The sequence below is a fragment of the Dryas octopetala genome, chromosome 8 (assembly GCF_963921425.1).
Source record: "Dryas octopetala chromosome 8, drDryOcto1.1, whole genome shotgun sequence".
NCBI classification, from domain to species: domain Eukaryota; kingdom Viridiplantae; phylum Streptophyta; class Magnoliopsida; order Rosales; family Rosaceae; genus Dryas; species Dryas octopetala.
In genome coordinates this window covers 2,935,077-2,952,978 of record NC_141373.1, presented here as the reverse complement: position 1 = coordinate 2,952,978, position 17,902 = coordinate 2,935,077, and the positions used below count along the sequence as shown (strand labels likewise).

The 17,902-nt window shown below is 34.9% G+C and overlaps 2 protein-coding genes across 4 annotated transcripts; both read right to left on the bottom strand.

Annotated features, from left to right (window-relative positions):
- Positions 1-540: 540 nt before the first annotated feature.
- LOC147276013 (uncharacterized) lies at positions 541-5,773 on the bottom strand. Of its 3 annotated transcripts, none has more exons than XM_086254909.1 (6): positions 5,463-5,773; positions 4,428-4,574; positions 3,880-3,959; positions 1,843-3,729; positions 1,550-1,700; positions 541-1,455 (listed from the first exon to the last, which is right to left on the bottom strand). In XM_086254909.1, exons 2-6 carry the CDS (start codon positions 4,564-4,566, stop codon positions 743-745), a joined length of 2,970 nt encoding a protein of 989 aa, XP_086111035.1. In that variant the 5' UTR covers positions 4,567-4,574; positions 5,463-5,773; the 3' UTR covers positions 541-742. The 3 variants fall into 3 exon arrangements, with proteins under 3 accessions (XP_086111035.1, XP_086111036.1, XP_086111037.1); XM_086254910.1 differs by having other exon boundaries at positions 4,428-4,577; positions 5,473-5,773; XM_086254911.1 differs by lacking the exon at positions 5,463-5,773 and adding an exon at positions 4,785-5,391.
- Positions 5,774-13,561: 7,788 nt separating this feature from the next.
- LOC147276012 (uncharacterized) lies at positions 13,562-17,192 on the bottom strand. Its single transcript, XM_086252779.1, has 8 exons — positions 16,935-17,192; positions 16,721-16,795; positions 16,459-16,593; positions 15,916-16,014; positions 15,427-15,562; positions 15,291-15,348; positions 15,012-15,208; positions 13,562-14,977 (listed from the first exon to the last, which is right to left on the bottom strand). Exons 1-8 carry the CDS (start codon positions 17,068-17,070, stop codon positions 14,068-14,070), a joined length of 1,746 nt encoding a protein of 581 aa, XP_086108905.1. The 5' UTR covers positions 17,071-17,192; the 3' UTR covers positions 13,562-14,067.
- Positions 17,193-17,902: the final 710 nt, after the last annotated feature.

Sequence of the window (17,902 nt, the reverse complement as noted above, 5' to 3'; positions counted from 1 at the left end):
GAATCCTTCATCCTTCATCCTTCAACATCATTTGAACAAAATTGACAAACTTGACAAAACCAGTGAATAAACCTGAAATACCCTTGCAGTACTGTGAAAACAATGTTTGACAACTAGTATTAGTATACACATGGAAGGTCTGGTTATGGTTACACAGTTCTCCTTGAGTCAAATGCTGGCATTAAAATACCATTATGCACTACGAATATCATGCAATTATGTTTGGAGGTGAAATGGGCATAGTCAATGCTTTCCAACAGTCTCCTTACTTTATGATGAAGCAAACAGAGTTGCACCGACCATGGTGTCAAGCCTGTGTACTGGTAGTATTTTACATTTTTCCTTACTCTAAGTTAACTAAGAATCCATTATAATGCGAAAGGAGAAACTTGCCAGAAAGTACAATACTCTGTAATATGCCAACAACCGAAAGTTAAAAGTACTTTCTAGGCACTAAGCAGTAAGCACAAATCTATCTTAACTGTCGAGAAATATAGCAGAGGCTACTACTGGCTAACAAACAAGAGAAAGATCTGAATGTGAGACAAAGTCAGCTAACAGATGACATTATTATACACTTGTATATGAACAGAATAGGCACAAATTATCAAATAATGATTAACTGAAACATTTGTGGCATTAAACAATTAAGGTGGGTAGGACCATCATTGTTGAAAATCAAATACACAAAAATAATAGAGTTATAGTAAAATTTTAAAATAGAAAATTAATGAAAGCCTCATCATGTCCTCCCTGTCAATTCAACCACAGCATCCTCCACAAGCTCTTCCAGCAATTTCCCCTCTATTTCCTTTCCTAAATTATCCATTTCCAATCTCATATGCTCACACCACCCTTTCCCCACAACCTCCTTCTTCACCACCCTCTCCACCACCAGGCTGTTGTTGTCCCCACCATCCCAGGAAACACACCTCACCTCATCAGAAAACCATTCCCTCACTCGGGCCCACACGCGGTCTGCCAAGAGGGTAGAATCACCCTCTACAAACCTGTCATGGGCCCCACTACATGACATGGTCCTTGTGCTCCTGTCTGACCCATAACCAGTAATGTCCACCAATGCTGCATCAACACAATCGAATACAAGCTTCCGACTTGATCGCCATTGCCTTCTCTTAGCCTCATGCAAAGGCTCTTTGTCACTTAGGTTTGCAAACTTATCTCTCAGAGATGGGTCCAAAGGACTTTCGAGGGAATGCCATCTAGCCAAAAGTGAGTTGCACTGCACCTCACCATCAAGGCCAGCTGCTGACAAAAGTGTCTGGACAATGGCATGCCAGTCTTGTTCTTCCTCCTCAGTGCCTGTGGAAACTGAAGGGGATTTTAATAGATATGGTGTGGCAGTCTCTGCACAAGAATCATCCCATGACAAGGTCCGAGCAATTGATTCTATAGGTGGTGATTTGTCAATCAAGTTAGACATAAGATGTCTTCCTGTTTTAACACACCAAAATCATAAAATAAGCGAGTAATGAAGGAGGAAATATAAATATTAAAAAAAAAAACGAGAGAGAGAGAGAGAGATTACCTAGGTGGTCTGGCTTCAAATAGCCAGAGGATTCCTGAATTGTATTGTCATCCTCTTCAAATGGTGGTTCGAGAACTGATATTGGACTTGGCTGGTCCTGATTCTCACCAACATTTCTAGGCACCACCGGCTTTGCAACAGACAACCCTGCCTGCAAATTAAAGGAAGGTAGTACAAAAGATAAGACACTGAATAGCTCATGTTTTACGAACAATCATTGATAAGTACAATGCATGCACTTTACTCCCTATGCACAATGCATTAATAGCAGACAAAGTAGGATATTGATTTACCTCCAGTGGAATTGTGCCTAGTTTTTGTCCCATGTTTGTTACATCTGGAGATACTTTTCCTGAAGATCCACATAAGGCTGGAGACAAACACCCTTCAAGACCACTATCATTAGCACACTGAGATGCATCATCACCAATCATACCAGGAGGAACCACAGAATTTGGTGATTCAGAAAAGGCAGATTGAGATTCATTGTTAGATTGGGATATACCAGATTTCTCTTTATTTGATTTCTTATTTCTAGAGAAAAATAAACTTGAGACTTTCCCTTTCAGTGACGACTTCATGCTCTTTGCCTTATTCAGCTCTTTAGGAACATCCATCCTGCCAACCTCAGGATTTGAAGCTTCAACATTGACCCTGGCACCATATACTGTAGAAGATACAGGGACAGATTTTGACCTCAAAAGATTTTTAGGAGAATCATTTAGACCTTCTTCTTTGCTTGATTCACAAGTCAAGCCTGAAACTGATCCCCTTGGTTCTTGTTCCTTCTGACCACTTTCATCTTCAGGTCTTGCTGACTTCTTCATCTCTGAAAGAGCAAGCATCTCACCCAATGTACTAGAGCTCCTCCGGGTATGTCTTTGTTCTTGAGGATTCCCATTTAATGCCATCATAGCCCATCTTTCTGAAAGTCGCTTCTTCGCTTCTCTGCAAACAGATGACTCTGGGGAACACGACACACGGCTGAACGAGGAAGAAGAAAAAGGACTGCCAAACCTATTGATGTAATCCCATGAATGCCTAGAAGATGGCGACATGACTTCTGAATCACTGAGATTTCCAGCTGCGTATTCATTTTCTGATATGTTAAATGAACTCTCATCACCAGTATAACCATTGGAAAAGACAGAGGAAATCAGGGTTTCATCCCTCCGGTGACCCATCAAATTATCACGCATCTTCTGTGTGATCTCCTTTGCAACTTCTCTTGATTCTTGCGCCTCATTGTCTTCATGCTCCCCATAGAAGTTTTCACCATGTAATATTCTTGGTGATGAGGTGGGTGAAGAAACCACAGCCTTAATGTCAGGAGTCTTTCCAGGGCTAGGCCTCAATACCACTATCCGAGTCGGTTGAACAGGATATTCATCAACTTCCTGATCAACAATATTAGGAGGGTATCCATGGTGGCTTTTGTCCCAAGCAGCTGCTTGACTGACCTGAGCTGATTTCTTTGTTTGTTTATCGCTCTTATTCTCTGATCCTGATAATTTGTCATTAGAAACCATCTTTGAAGGTCTGAGAACAGTGATTCGCTTCGTCTCAGTAGGTGGAGGAATAGATTGTAAATCATATAGATGCTGAGAAAATAAGGAATTTGGTTCTTGCAGAAACTTGATAAATAAATCTCTATTGGAACTTAATACTTCAAGTGCATCTTGGAATTCCTTTGTCTGGCGAAGCCTCTCATCTGTAGCCAAGCGTTTTGCTTCCATGAACTTCTGACGAACAAGAGCCATCTTCTTCTCATTAATTTTTTCATTATATCTTCCCTTCTGAGGTGATTTATTTCTTCCATAATTTGTCTTCTGAGGTTGCTGCCAGACTTCATAAACATCTTTGTAATCATTCTGCTCTGGACACTGATGAAATTCGCATTGCATTCTCTTGTCCAAAAATCCATCTTCTTGCTGCCAACATCCCAATGGTACGCTGGAACGATTATTAGTACATTGTGAATAACTGTTTGTATGACTTCTTTGTGCAGCTGAATCAGGCTGCTGTTGAGGGAGAGCATCAAGCCCCATCAACTTGGCAACCACGTTGGGTGGGTTTGTCTTACATTCAACTTCTTTTGACATTTCTTGGTCTAAAAGCATCTTTATGGGTGTTCCATTTGCTTTCTTGTTTGAAGAACTTCTCCGTAACTCAGACACAATCTAAACACCCCATACAAACACAACACAAATCAGGAAACTGCAGTATATTATAATCCAATGAGAAATCATAGACAACTTAGAAAGGAAATTGTTTCCCCAGTGGCCTGGTATAAAATCACATTAGTCAGAGCAAAATCCTGCAAAACTTACCACTTTATCCTCTATCTGATCTCGAAAGGGAGGACCCACCATTGTTGTCACATCTGATTGACTCCTTGAGAGTGAAGAGCCTACCAAAACTGATGGATCAGTATAATATTTGACAGGTATGATTGGCAATACCATAAGAGAAGTAATCACTGTAATTCCCAAAAAGAACTAAAATTACAGAGAATAATTAGAAGAGGACTTTGAACGTTGAAATTTCAAAACCTCAATCAAGCAAGCAATGCTAATTATTTCAACCTTTTGTCTGATGGGACACGTTATTAACTAATTATATTATCTTAAGTCTACCCACCATACAGCAATAAGGGGAAAAAGAGAAGTAACTACCTACCCAAGAATCCAAGGATACATAGTGAAGGATCATAACCTCTAAACCCAAATGGACTTTATCAAAATTAGTAAAACCAACAATAACGGGAGCTTCATGATAGAAGTTACACTTTTTACCTTAAAGTTTGAATTTGATCCGCAAGGAATTAGAATATGCCAGTGATTACTGATTAATAAAAGAAAATATGAAAGGAAATTACCATCACAGTGGGGTTTGTCCATGAGCAGCCTGTTTCCAGAAACCCCCGTCCCCAAATCAAAGAGGTTCACCATTCTTCCCAAGCATCCTGGGAAAGGCTTGTCCGCGTTGTGAGCTTTGCTGCTCTGCATCCCGTTCATCTCAACCCCTGTGTGATCACATACTTCAGTAGATTAATCCCAATTTACAATCATTGCAGTCAAAGCATTCTAAAAGAATAAACAAAAGCGTTGAATAAAAGGACAGCTTCCAATACAGAAAAAAGGGGGAAAAAAAAAAATCTAATTTGAGGTCACAAAATTCAACATGATTAAAATGTATGGAAAGAAAACGAATATTTTTCCGATTCAGTCAATACCAGCACAAACTTCCGAAGGAAGAGCTACGAGCTTGAAGCTTGAATCTCATTTAGGAAGCTAGCCAAAAACCCAGGTGAGACCCAGAGACTTTTGGGGCAGAAGCTGCAAAGTGAGTGTGTGTGTGTGTGTGAGAGAGAGAGCTGGTTTTCAAAGAGTAGAAGAAGGAAGGCGTTGGTATAAGAGATGCAGAGTGAAAATTGAGCACGTACGCTTGAAATATCACATTCAATTTATGCGTCACTGCATTCAAAACAACACTGATCACACTCTACTGTAATCTTCACCCACACCCCAAAAAAACAAAATTAAGCCCCAAAAAGTTTTTATTTTTTATTTTGGATCAAAGTAAACCAATTACCACGAAATCATTGAGCTAAATTTGAACAAAAAGCGAGAATAATAGGTTCAGGAAAGCTGCTACGTCTACAGCTTTAGCCAAACAGAAAAGCAAATCCAGCGAGAGAAGGAATTAGATTCGCGTAGCAGCAAAAAAGAAGCAGAGAGAGAAGAAGAGCTTCGAGAAGTGCCAGATCGGAAAGTGAGAGAGCGCAAAAAGGCAACAACGAAAACAAAAAGTTGCAGTGAAATCAAAAGGACGACTCGGCCATAGTCTCTGACACATTTCCAAGCAGAGCATTCTTTCACACCAACATATAGAGAGATAGAGAGATTGGGACCTGGTTACTGGTTACTGGTTCGGTGGTCGGAATCTGTCATTCCGGTGAGAATGTGGACGGAGAAACCATCGGCGTCTGACGTGGCGATTCGACGGCGGCGGCTCGGAGTGTGTGTCTCGGTGTGTGCGTGTGGTTGGTTTGGCTTTCTCTTCTTCTTGCTTCTGCACTCTCTCTCTTTTTCTCTCTCTCTCTCCACCGACTCTCTCTGCTTCTGTGTCTGTGGACTTGAAAATGGTTTGTTTAATTGCGATTGATTTATGAGTTTCGATTACGGAGAGGAGCAACCAGATGATAATGAAAGAGAGAGAGGAAGGGAACGAAAGAAAAAAAAGATAATCAGACAATAATAATATTTTACAGGAAGGTTTTTTTATTTATTTATTATTAGATTGTTTTTCTATTTCTTTTTTATTTATTAGATTGTTACTCTATTTCTATTTCTGTCCTTGTACTCTAGCATATTTTCAGTTATGACCTACTCATTAGGGATTCTGATATGACTGCCAAACTTATTGGGCTTTCTACCACCGATACCCTTTGGGATGTGAAAATGAAATTCACTCCGATTTTTTATTTAACAAAAGAAAAAAAAAAAAACGGAAAAACTTTTATTTTAAGGGTGTCAATTTGTATCGTGTTATTTTATGTTTTTATCAAATAATAATCTCTTTATTAACAGTGCTGTATTCAGTGCCTAATGTGGCATTTTCTAGTAGTTAACTAACAACATTGTAAGCTACAAACCTACAGTTACACTCCCTTTATTTATAAGCTAAACACATTATTTATGGATTACCAACCCTGGGAGTCCTTTGAGATTTCTCATGGTGCACCTTGGGACATCCAATGACAAACTTTTACAAGGTACAATAGAGTGGACCTTGAAGCAATTTGTGGTGGATCTTGAGGCACCCAATCTTTTTTCTATTCTTTTTTTTTTTTTTAATTTACCAATTGGGTCAATTTTCATGCACAATTGAAAATATCCTATATAACAAAAAATTCATTTACTCTCATAACAATCATGTTTTATTTTTTCTCATAACAATCCTTTGTATGATTGCAGCCATAATTTAACTCTATTATTCCCCTCCTCAAAATCAAAAGTATTAATAATAAATAAATCAGTCATACTCCTGCATGCTCTTCATTTTTAAGATTAATTTTTTCGCATAACTAGCACAACAGTGATGACGAAACGGTCCAGCATTTTGTAGATTTATTATAAATCATTAAATCATTGAAACCCATACTGCCATACATTAACACCTACTGATCATTATAGAGAAATTATTTGTATATATACTCAGAAATGGAGTGGGCAATTTTTCTAAAGCCACACATATTTAAGTATTTTAATTTTATATATAAATAATAACTTTTTCCCACTTCAGTTAATAATATAAGAAGATTCTTTATTATCTTATCTTTGTTGTTTTATATAACAATGGCTAAGACAGAAAAGATGCACCCCTCTAAATATATAATTAAAGCAAGTTACGAACTTACGAATAAACGAACTTTAATAAAGCACGTAGGTATATAACTAAACAACAAAGGTATAATTGTCCCGTTATGCTGTACTAACATTTATCATTTCGCACTGTTTTTAAGAGTATTTTTATTTAGTAGCATTTTTATAAAAAACACGATTATGTGAATAATTATATATAAATTTTTATAAAATTTTTAAGTTGTTCATATAAAAGCACTTGAAAATGCTTTTTGAAGAAGCGTGCTTCTCTAAAAACCTTTTAAAAGCGCTTTTATAACTCAAAAACACTTCTATTTATTTTTGTCAAACGCTATCAAAAACGCTTTCAAATTAATAAAAGCGCTTTTAACAATTCTAAAAGTAGTGTCAACCCGGCTATAAGAGAAAAACAAAATTAAGCATAATAGACTTTATATATTAAATGATAATTTTTGTTTATTAACAACTTCATATTATATTATATAGTAAATATTGTTTGTATACGAGAAAGCTTCTAAAGTAGACATCAATTTTTTTTAAAAAATAAAAGGCTACGTTTTTAGCCAAATGATCTGAAATGTCTATTTATAATATGCCTTTAATAATTATCCATACAATAAATCAATACAATTTCAAATTATTAACCATTTAATAATATCACTATATTAAGTAAAAGCGCTTTTATTAGAAGTACTTTTGTTAAAAAACACAAATGTATTTTTAAAAAAATTTTAAATAATTCATGTAAAAGTATTTGGAAGTACTTCCTGAAAAAAACACTTAGAAAATACATGTCAAGTGCTTCTAAAAAATCCCTTAAAAGTGATTTTATATTCTAAAAGCACCTTCATTTATTTTTACCAAATGCTATCAAAAGTGTTTCCACTAATTTAAAAGTATTTTTAGCAATTCTAAAAACAATATGAAACGGCCCCAAATAACTTATGATTTAGTTGAAGTTTTATAGGAATAATTTTTAATTAAAAATAGAGCTAAACAATGGACCATCTAGATCCAATGACCCGTTTTAGATGGCTGATTTTTTGCTTTTTATTGAAAAGAGGGGGAGCGGTGACATATGAGAGACCTGCATGCCGGAGATGAGAAATGAATTGAAGAGGTCAAGAATAAATGAAGAAGAATATATAAAGCTAACAACTATCTTAAATTATTTTACAAATCATTATACGTTTTTCATTACAAAAATCAAAAAAATGTTTCTAAAAATACTCTTATTTAGCTCATCGTGTGCTTTGTTTATGTCTGGTATATATATATTAATAATTTTCTAAAGAGAATATCCACAATTCTTATATTTACGAATGCGTGATTCTTGTATAGAACTTATATAGATACTATACAAGAAACATGTCATCTTATATGCATTAAAAAAAATGTATCATCCACATTTGAGGAATTTCTTACCTATAATACCATGTTGGTTAAAGATAATCGTATAAATAAATATATAGAATAAAACAATTGTATAAAATTAGTTTATGAACGTAACATCCCTCATTATTGAATGGATAGTTTAGTGGGTATTAGCTTTCAGCTTAAAATGAGCTTAAGGTTCTTAAAGGCACAAATATCTATAATTATTGCTATCATTGTTTATTTTTTCATTATTAGGCTCAACTAATTAAGCATTATCTAGTTAAATTTTTTTTTTTTCATAAAATGAATAGGTGAGTCCGACGACCTGAAAATAGAGCATCTTTTCACTAAAGTCAAAAACAAACATGATGCATGTGGAACAGAGAAAATTGTAGCAAAGGAAAAGCATAGGGTAAAACAAATTATGGGTAGTGTGGTTTGATCAGCAACTTGAAATCTCAAAACGGTAAAATGATTGACATTGACAAGATTATACTCTAACATGGGAACAAGGACCTACCACCAACCACTATGAACTTAGAAGACATTGCGACAAGATCTTCTCTCTTTGCTCGTAATTAAAGAGGGAGATTCGATTGGTGGGATTTGATTTCTCACTCCTTAATTAAAAACTTACCTTTTAAACAATCAATTAATTAATATGATGATCAAGATCATCCAATTTTGGGGGTCAATTAATTGGGTCCCCAAAAAATTATGCAAACTATTTTTGGCATTCTAATGATATAAGAGGTTATAATTTAATTTTGAAAAATTCTATTTTTTTTTATATTAAATTATACTTGAAAAGAAAGACGAGAGAGATTCAAATTTGGAACTCCCCATCTAAAACACCAACTATGGTGCTATTTTTTATAATGGGTTTTTAATTTATAGTCTTTACCAAATTTTTTACTTTGGGTGTGACAAAATATTTACTTTCCCTGTACATTATACTAATTCCCTCAGTTTTTATTTACTTTTTTGTCTTTTGGATCTCTATTTATTACTATAAACAATGTGGCACAAATAATATGTTTATTAATCATTGTCTGATGTACTATCATCGGATGTAGCTCATGCTTGACCAAATAAAAGATCTGACAAAAAAAAAATGTCATCTTTACAGGAAAATAATAAAATGTTTTAATATACTTTTATTTTTGTCACATATGTATATAGAAGCGTGTGCATGGTCTTTCCTGCTTAGTGAGTAGTCACTAGTCAGTAAGTTAATCCGGCAAAAAATCTGGGATGGGCCTCAAATCTTGGATGTTTTTGAATGGTGAGGCATATGGGGCACACATGCAAGTGAAAATGGACCTCTATCAATAACATAAATATAAGAAGAAAAAAAAGAGAGGAGAAAATGACTCCCTATTTTGTTTCCATTAGTCAAGTCACCGATTAAGATATGGCAGGATTAGGAGTTTGATTATGTTAATATCATTAGGATTTAGGAAAATGATGGGTTTAATAAACCAACACATAAGGTCCAAATTGAATGTGTCACTAATTCCATGATTCTTCTTTCGTATTTGGCACCATTGACTACATGCATGGTTTACGATTCACGTCTAAAAGTGGCTATGAAAACACCATTCTAACTAAACCTTGATTGGCATGTTAAATACTAGAGAGAGACTTACCTGCCCCAGACATACCGCTGTGGTATCCCTCTTTCTCTATCTCTCTCCTCTCTCCTCTTTTTTTTTTTTTTCTCTCTCCTCTCCTTCTCTCTTTCTCTCTCTACACATGCTTGCCCCTATATCATTGGGGCATGCAAGTTATTCTCCAAATACTAACTATAGTAGCCTTAATTTATTAATATGTCAATGCTATATATCAGCTAAACATAGTTATTGTTTAGCGTATAGGTTGGATTGGATTATTATTCAGCGTGAAATTAAATGGCCATAAAAAAACTAGAGAAGATTTTAGTATTTATGTGATGTTTAATCGTATATTCTCGTAAGAAACTACAAAGCTAAATTAAATGCCTAAAGAAAATATAAATTTAAGGTTTATAACTAAAAATCTACCTTAATTAAAATTAAATTGAAGTCCAATCTATTCGCGTACGCGCTCCTGGAGGCCAGAAACACGCTGTTGAGAGCTAGACGGATGTAGATGCATCTGTAAATTTTTAGGTTGTATATGCATATTTTTGGGTTGTAGATGACATGTTTTCGGTTTTAGATACAGATTTTAAGTTGCAGATATAGGTTTAGGTTGCAAATGCAACTGTCAAGTGCTTGGTACGATTTTTGGACTTCTATTTAAGTTTTTGATCAGATAGACTGTGGATTATCTTTTCTTTTTTTTTTTTCTCATTTTGGACTTTTACTTAAAGTACCTAGTAAAAAATACATTTTTTTATCAAGCTAAAAAATGCTAGATTAAAAAGCTACATTATGTTTGGTGTATAACAAAATTGGATTAGATCAAACTTAGACCCGAAAATCTCGAATTTTGGATCACGTACCATGAGTCTCGAATTTGAATACTGAATTTCGAATCCAACATTTGGAACTCATAGTTTGAATGCACACTTAAAAAATGAATCTAAAAGTTTCAACAACCTTAACATATTGCTTAAAATGTCTCAAGTGAACTATTCTCAAGAGAAAATTATTATGTTATGCAAGAATGCTCTAAAACTAACTAGTTAGTAAGTTAATACAGAGCTAACCACCCTGTTGGGCCCACTGCACAATGTAATCTTAAAATCCAAAATGTTTATTTTTTAGGTCCTATTCAAGGAATAAAATTTCGGGTTTCGAGGAAATTTCGATGGAAATTTCGAAGATTTTTAAATTTCAACAAAAATTAGACGGAAACGACGGAAATTGCTATCAAAATACGGAAATTTTGAATGAAACTTTACTATATGTTTATTTAACATATTATCTCCTACATTGATAAAAAATATTGAAAAAATCAAATTATATAGTAAGTTTCATGTGATATAAAATGAATATAATGCGCGCTGGAGACAAATACTGTTAAATAAAATTTGTATAATGAATAAATAAAATTTGTATATTCTTTATACTTTATAATCTATACACTAAAACCTAATACTAAACTTTATATACCCTGATACTATTTGTACTCTATAGTCTATATACTAAACCCTAGATACTCTATATTTTTTCAAATATGGTATAATATATTAGGATTTTGGCTCTTTGGAGTATTTTTAATTATTTTATATATAAATGTATTATGGTTTAGGTTTTAAAAATAATTAAACAAAACCCCAAAAGAGCCAAACGATACCCCAAACTTTTTTTTTCTTTCCAATTGTCCAAAGACTTCAAACTCCAATCAATCCTAAACCTTTTTTTTTTTTTTTTCCTTTTCTTTTCTTTTTTTCCTTTTACTTTTCTTTTCTTTTCTTTTTCTTTTCTTTCCTTTTTTTTCCTTTTTCTTTTCTTTCCTTTTTCTTTTCTTTTCTTTCCTACTTCTTTTCATTCCTTTCCTTCTTTTTTTCGTGACTGACTTTCTCCCAGCCACTGTGTGGCATAGAGATATGAGATATTTCTCTTATCTCTCCTCCCTCTCCTGCGTCCTGCGCCAATCTCTATCTCCCTCACCAATATGATATTTTCCCTCTTATCTCTCTTATCTCTCTTTTCTCTCTTCCCTCCCTTCTCTATCTTCACTCCCTGGTTGGGTTTGTAACAGTCAGCAAGAAGTTAGATCGACATAGATGGCCACCAGCAAGGAAAAGGCAGATCGACAGAAATGGCTATGGCCGCCAGCAAGGAGAAGACAGATCCAACAAGGAGAAGACATATCGACAAAAATGGCTGGGCTAAGCGAAATTTCGCCAAATTTCGGCGAAATATGATCGAAAAATTGATCAACTAGTGCTAAAATTTTCATACCCTTAAAATACGAAATTTTCCCCGAAATTTCACCGAAAATTTCGAAATTTAACTCCTTGGTCCTACTTCAAAGATCATTCCTGTAAAAAATCTCTAAAATCAAAAGTCATTTAACTATTTGATTATAATAACAAATAATTCTATGCTTTTATCGAAAATATTGATCGTTTATTTATTTGATTTCAATTAGATGACTACATGATTTTCGATTTAGTTGATTTTTTGCAATAATGATCTTTAAAGTAGAGCCTAAATAATTGATGGTTTGAATTATGAAATTAGTGATGTGGTGAGTCTAAAAACATGATTAGCTTCATATTAACTTATTAACTGGTTAGCTTTAGAGCACATCTCCATGTTATGTTATGTATTGCTTAATACTTACTAACCACACGTAGGCAACAGAACCACTGCACCTGATATCACCAACCCTCTCACGTGCGATGCGAAGAACTATAAAAAAAAAGGGGCACAGCGGTAAAATCAGATAAGCGGATGAGTTAGATCTGGAAAGATAGCGCGTGGCGAATAGCAACTCCGACGAAGAATGTGAACAAAATGAATGAGGTGAGTGTGGGGTACAGAATTGATGACATCAGCAGACAAAGTGGGGACGGATGTCGTTGCGAACTGGGACCACAGACTTCATTCGTGCGGAAGAAGCGGGACTTGATTTAAGGGGAGCAGAAATTTTGTACAACAAATATTCTGTAAAATTGTAAATGTAACTTTTTTCTAACATTATAAATGTTGCTACACAAATGAACTAAATATATTTTAAGTAATTTTTAACTTAACCAAAAAAAAAAAAACTATATAGATTTTAAAAGGGTACTTGATTAATTTTATGGCAATGACTAAATAATAAAATTAATGATGAATTTCAAAATCAAGTATCATCTTATAACATCTCATTTTCACCTCTTTCTCTTGCTCTCTTAAATATGGCATCATGAAAGTGTTAGATACTAAATCTTGGGGACCTCGACAACCACATAAATGTCTGATGATCTTCATTCTTATTATACCTACTGAAGAAGTACAAGGGGTGGTCGAGAAGGAATTGTTGTGCTCATTTCAACTACTTTGATGTATTATTGCAACCAAATTCACTGAGTACATAACAATGTAACATCACATTTACTTCTACTTTGACAATCTGAAGGCTGAAGTAGCAACAGTAAGAGTAGGGAGAGCACTCATTAAAACAAAACTCAGTTTGTTTAGGATGATCCTAACAGCACATGCCCTCTTTAAAAAGGGAAAAGAGAAAAAAAAAAAAAAAGGTTTCATCAAAGAATTCTGATATGAATTTGTTTATCCCATTCAGGCATCAAAGTTGAGATGATATTAGATGTCACACATTATCATCTGTATCACAATTACAAGATGGCTCCTACATGAATGTTGCAAGGGAGATGTTATATATAGTCAGTGCATACAAATATTCATTCTCCTTCACACCTACCACTGCTCAGTTGATCACATCTTTCACAAAGGTGGGACTCACCCACATTATAAGAGACGTGATTCACAAGGTTGTCACTAAATGTGGTCATCTCCATAAAGAAGACTTTACATGCATTTCAGAAAAGTATATATAGCAAGCTCCTGCTCAAATAATTCGTCTATCGCTGAATATGACTAAAAAAAGCATTTAAACTACAGTGCTTAGTGATCAAATTCATCAGAAGTCACAAAAGGCAGAATTGTGATTCATGGATGCAATAACTGGTACCTGAATATACTGCTACAAGCCTGCAATGACAGAAGCAATCAGTGCCCCAACATATGAACCTATACTCCTATAGTCACCACCTGAAATTTACAATGTAGCCATTCATGAGAATTTATTATACCATCAAACATAATTGACATCACCATCATCATAATTCATATCTCTTTCACTTTCATCCCAGCTTGGTCTATCAAGCAGCAAGGGCCATGCCTTTTCTCTGTCCAACGGTATCTGGAGGCAAAAGGCTGAGCTGTCATGGATGCTACCATTATCTTCAATGAAACGAGTAAGGGTTCTTGTATGATTTGAGTCATCCAGCCACCTTTCATCATTATTGTAACTAACAAGGCTAGAAGATATGCCTTCCTCTCCCCAAAATTGTAGGGCATGACAAGTTGGTGAATATTGCTCTCCAGAGGAACCACGTAACCAAAGGTACTTCCATCCTAAATTGGAATCAAGTCCAGTGGAAAGGAGAGATTCTGTACTAGGATAATGATGACCCTCATTGCTAATCTTGCTCGTAAACCAGTGGTCATTTTGGAGAGAAAAGAAGGTGGTGCCACCTTCCCATGCTCTGTCATTAATGCAATCTTCAGCCAGATTAATATAGTTGGGTATACTTGATAAGGTTAAGGGAACTTGGTGGAAATCTGATCGTAGATCCTCCTTATCTTCAAGACAATGTCCTACAACATCATGGCTCTTATAATTGGCTAAGGATGCGGATGTGTGTTCAGCACTATATCTTGATAAGAAAGATGAGTTTCTTTCTTCATTTGTGCTGTCAAAATCCCAACCCAGCATAGGAACGCATAGCTCTCTTCCAACCAAATACTCATTTGGCTGACAGAATACATCCAGCTCTTTGAGATGGTCAGATGTCACCCATCCATATTTTTGGAATGGAACAACAGAATTTGAATCACCCTTGGCGCATGAATTTGGACTTCCTCTTAGTAATTCAAAGTCAGATTCCCCTATTCTGTACTGAAGATGGTTCTTGTAAGTGTGACTAGTTGGAGAATCGGAGGTTCTTGTAAGTGTGACTAGTTGGAGAATCGGAACAGAAAAGCCTCTCTGTTGATCTCTTTGACCAACAAGACGATGTAGTATCACCCAAGTAAGGGCCATCTTCAAGTTCCATAGAGTTTTTAGTAGGTGGCCATTGAAGTTTCCTGAAGTGGATATCTGACTCACAAGATGGAAGTGACATATACTTGTCATTATTCTCCACTTGCATCAACTTTGGATCCTCAAAATTCTGCAAGAGAAAAGTACTTTTTCTTAGTAATTGAAAACAATGAAAAAATATAGATCCATGCAAAAAAGCTAATAGAGGATACATTGTTCTCATTGCTCTTGGGGATCAGCCGACTGAGAAGCACATAAACAATATTGTTCCTGAGAAAATATTTATTGAATCCTTAATAAGAGAGGCATAAAGAAAGTGTAAGAACTTATTGATGTTTTGTGACTAACCCCTTTGAACAGAGTTCGTGAATTTCTGAAAATGAGGTCTCTGTGACCCACTGAAATAGTTTCTGTCTCTTCCTATCAAAAACATTTGCATGCTTGTATTGAGTTTCTGTCTCTTCAAAATGAGTTAATCTTTTACCTGAATGGTTCAAAATAACATAATAGTGTCAAACCAAGACACTTAAACATCTCAGTTTTTATGAAATCATAACTGCATATACATTGGTGATACTTAACTAAACCCTATGCAACTAAACCCTATGCCAGCTACAAATTAAAAGTTGAAATACAACATAACACATAAGACTGGTAAAGTAAGCAACAATCTTGGCTTCATTGGGTCATAGTAAAGATGAAAAGAAAAAAAAAACAACTATGGAAATTTACAATAAAGCATTTTCAATTTATCAGATTCATATTTCCTTTCCCTCCATCTCCTTGGCCACCAAATGAAGCATAACAAAGAATGTAGAGGTTTCATATGCAAATTACCCTTAGGTGTCAAGGCGTTTTTATATTCCTCCACCATATCCTTCTGCTTCCTGTGTACATCCTCCAATGGGGTTGCACAATCTCTCTCCATATTCAATTCTACAAACAAAGAGAAGTGGCACTAGTAACTTCAAGGAAAAGCTTCACAGTTTCTGACTTACCTTGATATTCAGAGCCACAGAATTGACATCATTAGTTCAAACATAAGCATGTATGATTTTTTTTCCAATAAAGTAAAAGTAAGTTGATGGAGCAAACCAATATCACTGCAGTAAATTTAATATGCCTATGTACATTGAAACCTGAGTTTTTTGATGCACCACCTAGTGGTGGGAGAAACTTGTCAAAGTTACCCAGTGTAGCATTCTTGTTGAGCAATAAGGACTTAGTGTCCTCACTCTTACTTTGGACCATGTTGAGCCTTTCTGCCTAGTATGCAATCCGTCGTAAACCAATTGAGCAAATTTAAATGGCCTATAACTATAATACATTATTTTTAGAAGGTGCTACTATGATTGTGTTGCATTTCTGCTATATAATTACCTCTGGAACAGTCCCTTGACTTGGAATTCTTTGTTTGGTAGGCCTCTTTATGCAGAGAACAAGAATGATATTTGTGGTTTGCATCTTCCTTTAATTTCCTAAAGAAGGCGTACTCGGAAGTCTTCGCATTATCAGCTGCTTTTATAGATTTTGCACCAGATTATTAACTTTTTCAAGCAAATTTCAATTACCCATTTGAAAAAACAACCTCAATGCGAGAACTTGAAAGATGTAAAATTTGAATAATAAAAAAAAGAAGTACCAAATTCACATCTTGGGGATCTGCGATCTTCATCATCAAGACCCGAAAATTTGACTCTTTTCTTGCAGCTGATATCTACAAGGAGATAGAAAAATTTAAGCATGAGCGTCAAATTCAATTACTCACACTAAGAATCGAATATCCAAAACTATTTGGGTGATTAATCGAATGGAAATTGAGAGTTGAGATTAATTCTAGGGTTTGGGAGCGGAACCTGTGGTTCTTGAGGGCGTTGTGATGGGGAATTGGGAATCAGAGCTCCGAAGTATCCCATAAAAACCTCGCTGTGATGGAGATCGTCGAATCTGCAATGGATCCTTGGGGTTAGGTTCGGAAGTCTTACGCTTCATTGTGCCCTAATAGATATTGGGAGCTGACAGAGGTCTGTGATCAGCTAAAACCCTAGCTTTGCTTTCGTGTTTTGAGGATTTTCCGTTGCAATGGCGGTCGAATATAGACGGAGGAGGGAGGACGGAGGAGAGCTTGGAAGAGAGGCATTTAGGCGCCAAAACGGCACGTGATAGGGAGCATACAGTTGGTCTTTAAAATATCTTTGTATTATTTTTTCTACTGAAAAATATATTTTTTTTCTGAATACTATTAAAAAGATGCTTTAAATGAAAAACAAAAAAGAAAAAGATGCTTTAATGAGTTTCAAAAGAAATTTAAAACAAAGGATGTCCTAATTCCTAAATACAGTAAGGATAAAAATCTCCCTTTTAGAGTTTATAATGATAAAAAAAACTCACATTTTTAATTGTTGCAATTTCGTTCAAACGCTCTTGTAATTACTCTTGTAATTACACTCTCATTTAACATATTTTTGGATTGTTACTAATTAACAATTTTGCTCAATGAAAGGTATATACAAATATTTACAAGTGTTGTTTTGTTTTAAAATATAGCTTATTTTGAATATGAATTATCGCATTTCATTTGTTATTGGCTCGTAATAGAATGTCTTTAATTTTAAATCCTTTGTCTATTAAGAAAAATTCAAATAATTAACAAAAATATCAACAATTTTATAGTGTTCAAAGGCTTGAGGTAAATTATATAATGACACTTAAAAGTGTAACATGATGTTCTATTTTAAAAATATGCCCAAAATTTTGGACTGAAATCTCGTGTCATGACTCGTGAGATTATTTCTTTTGAAATCAAAGTGGCTCACTTATTTGG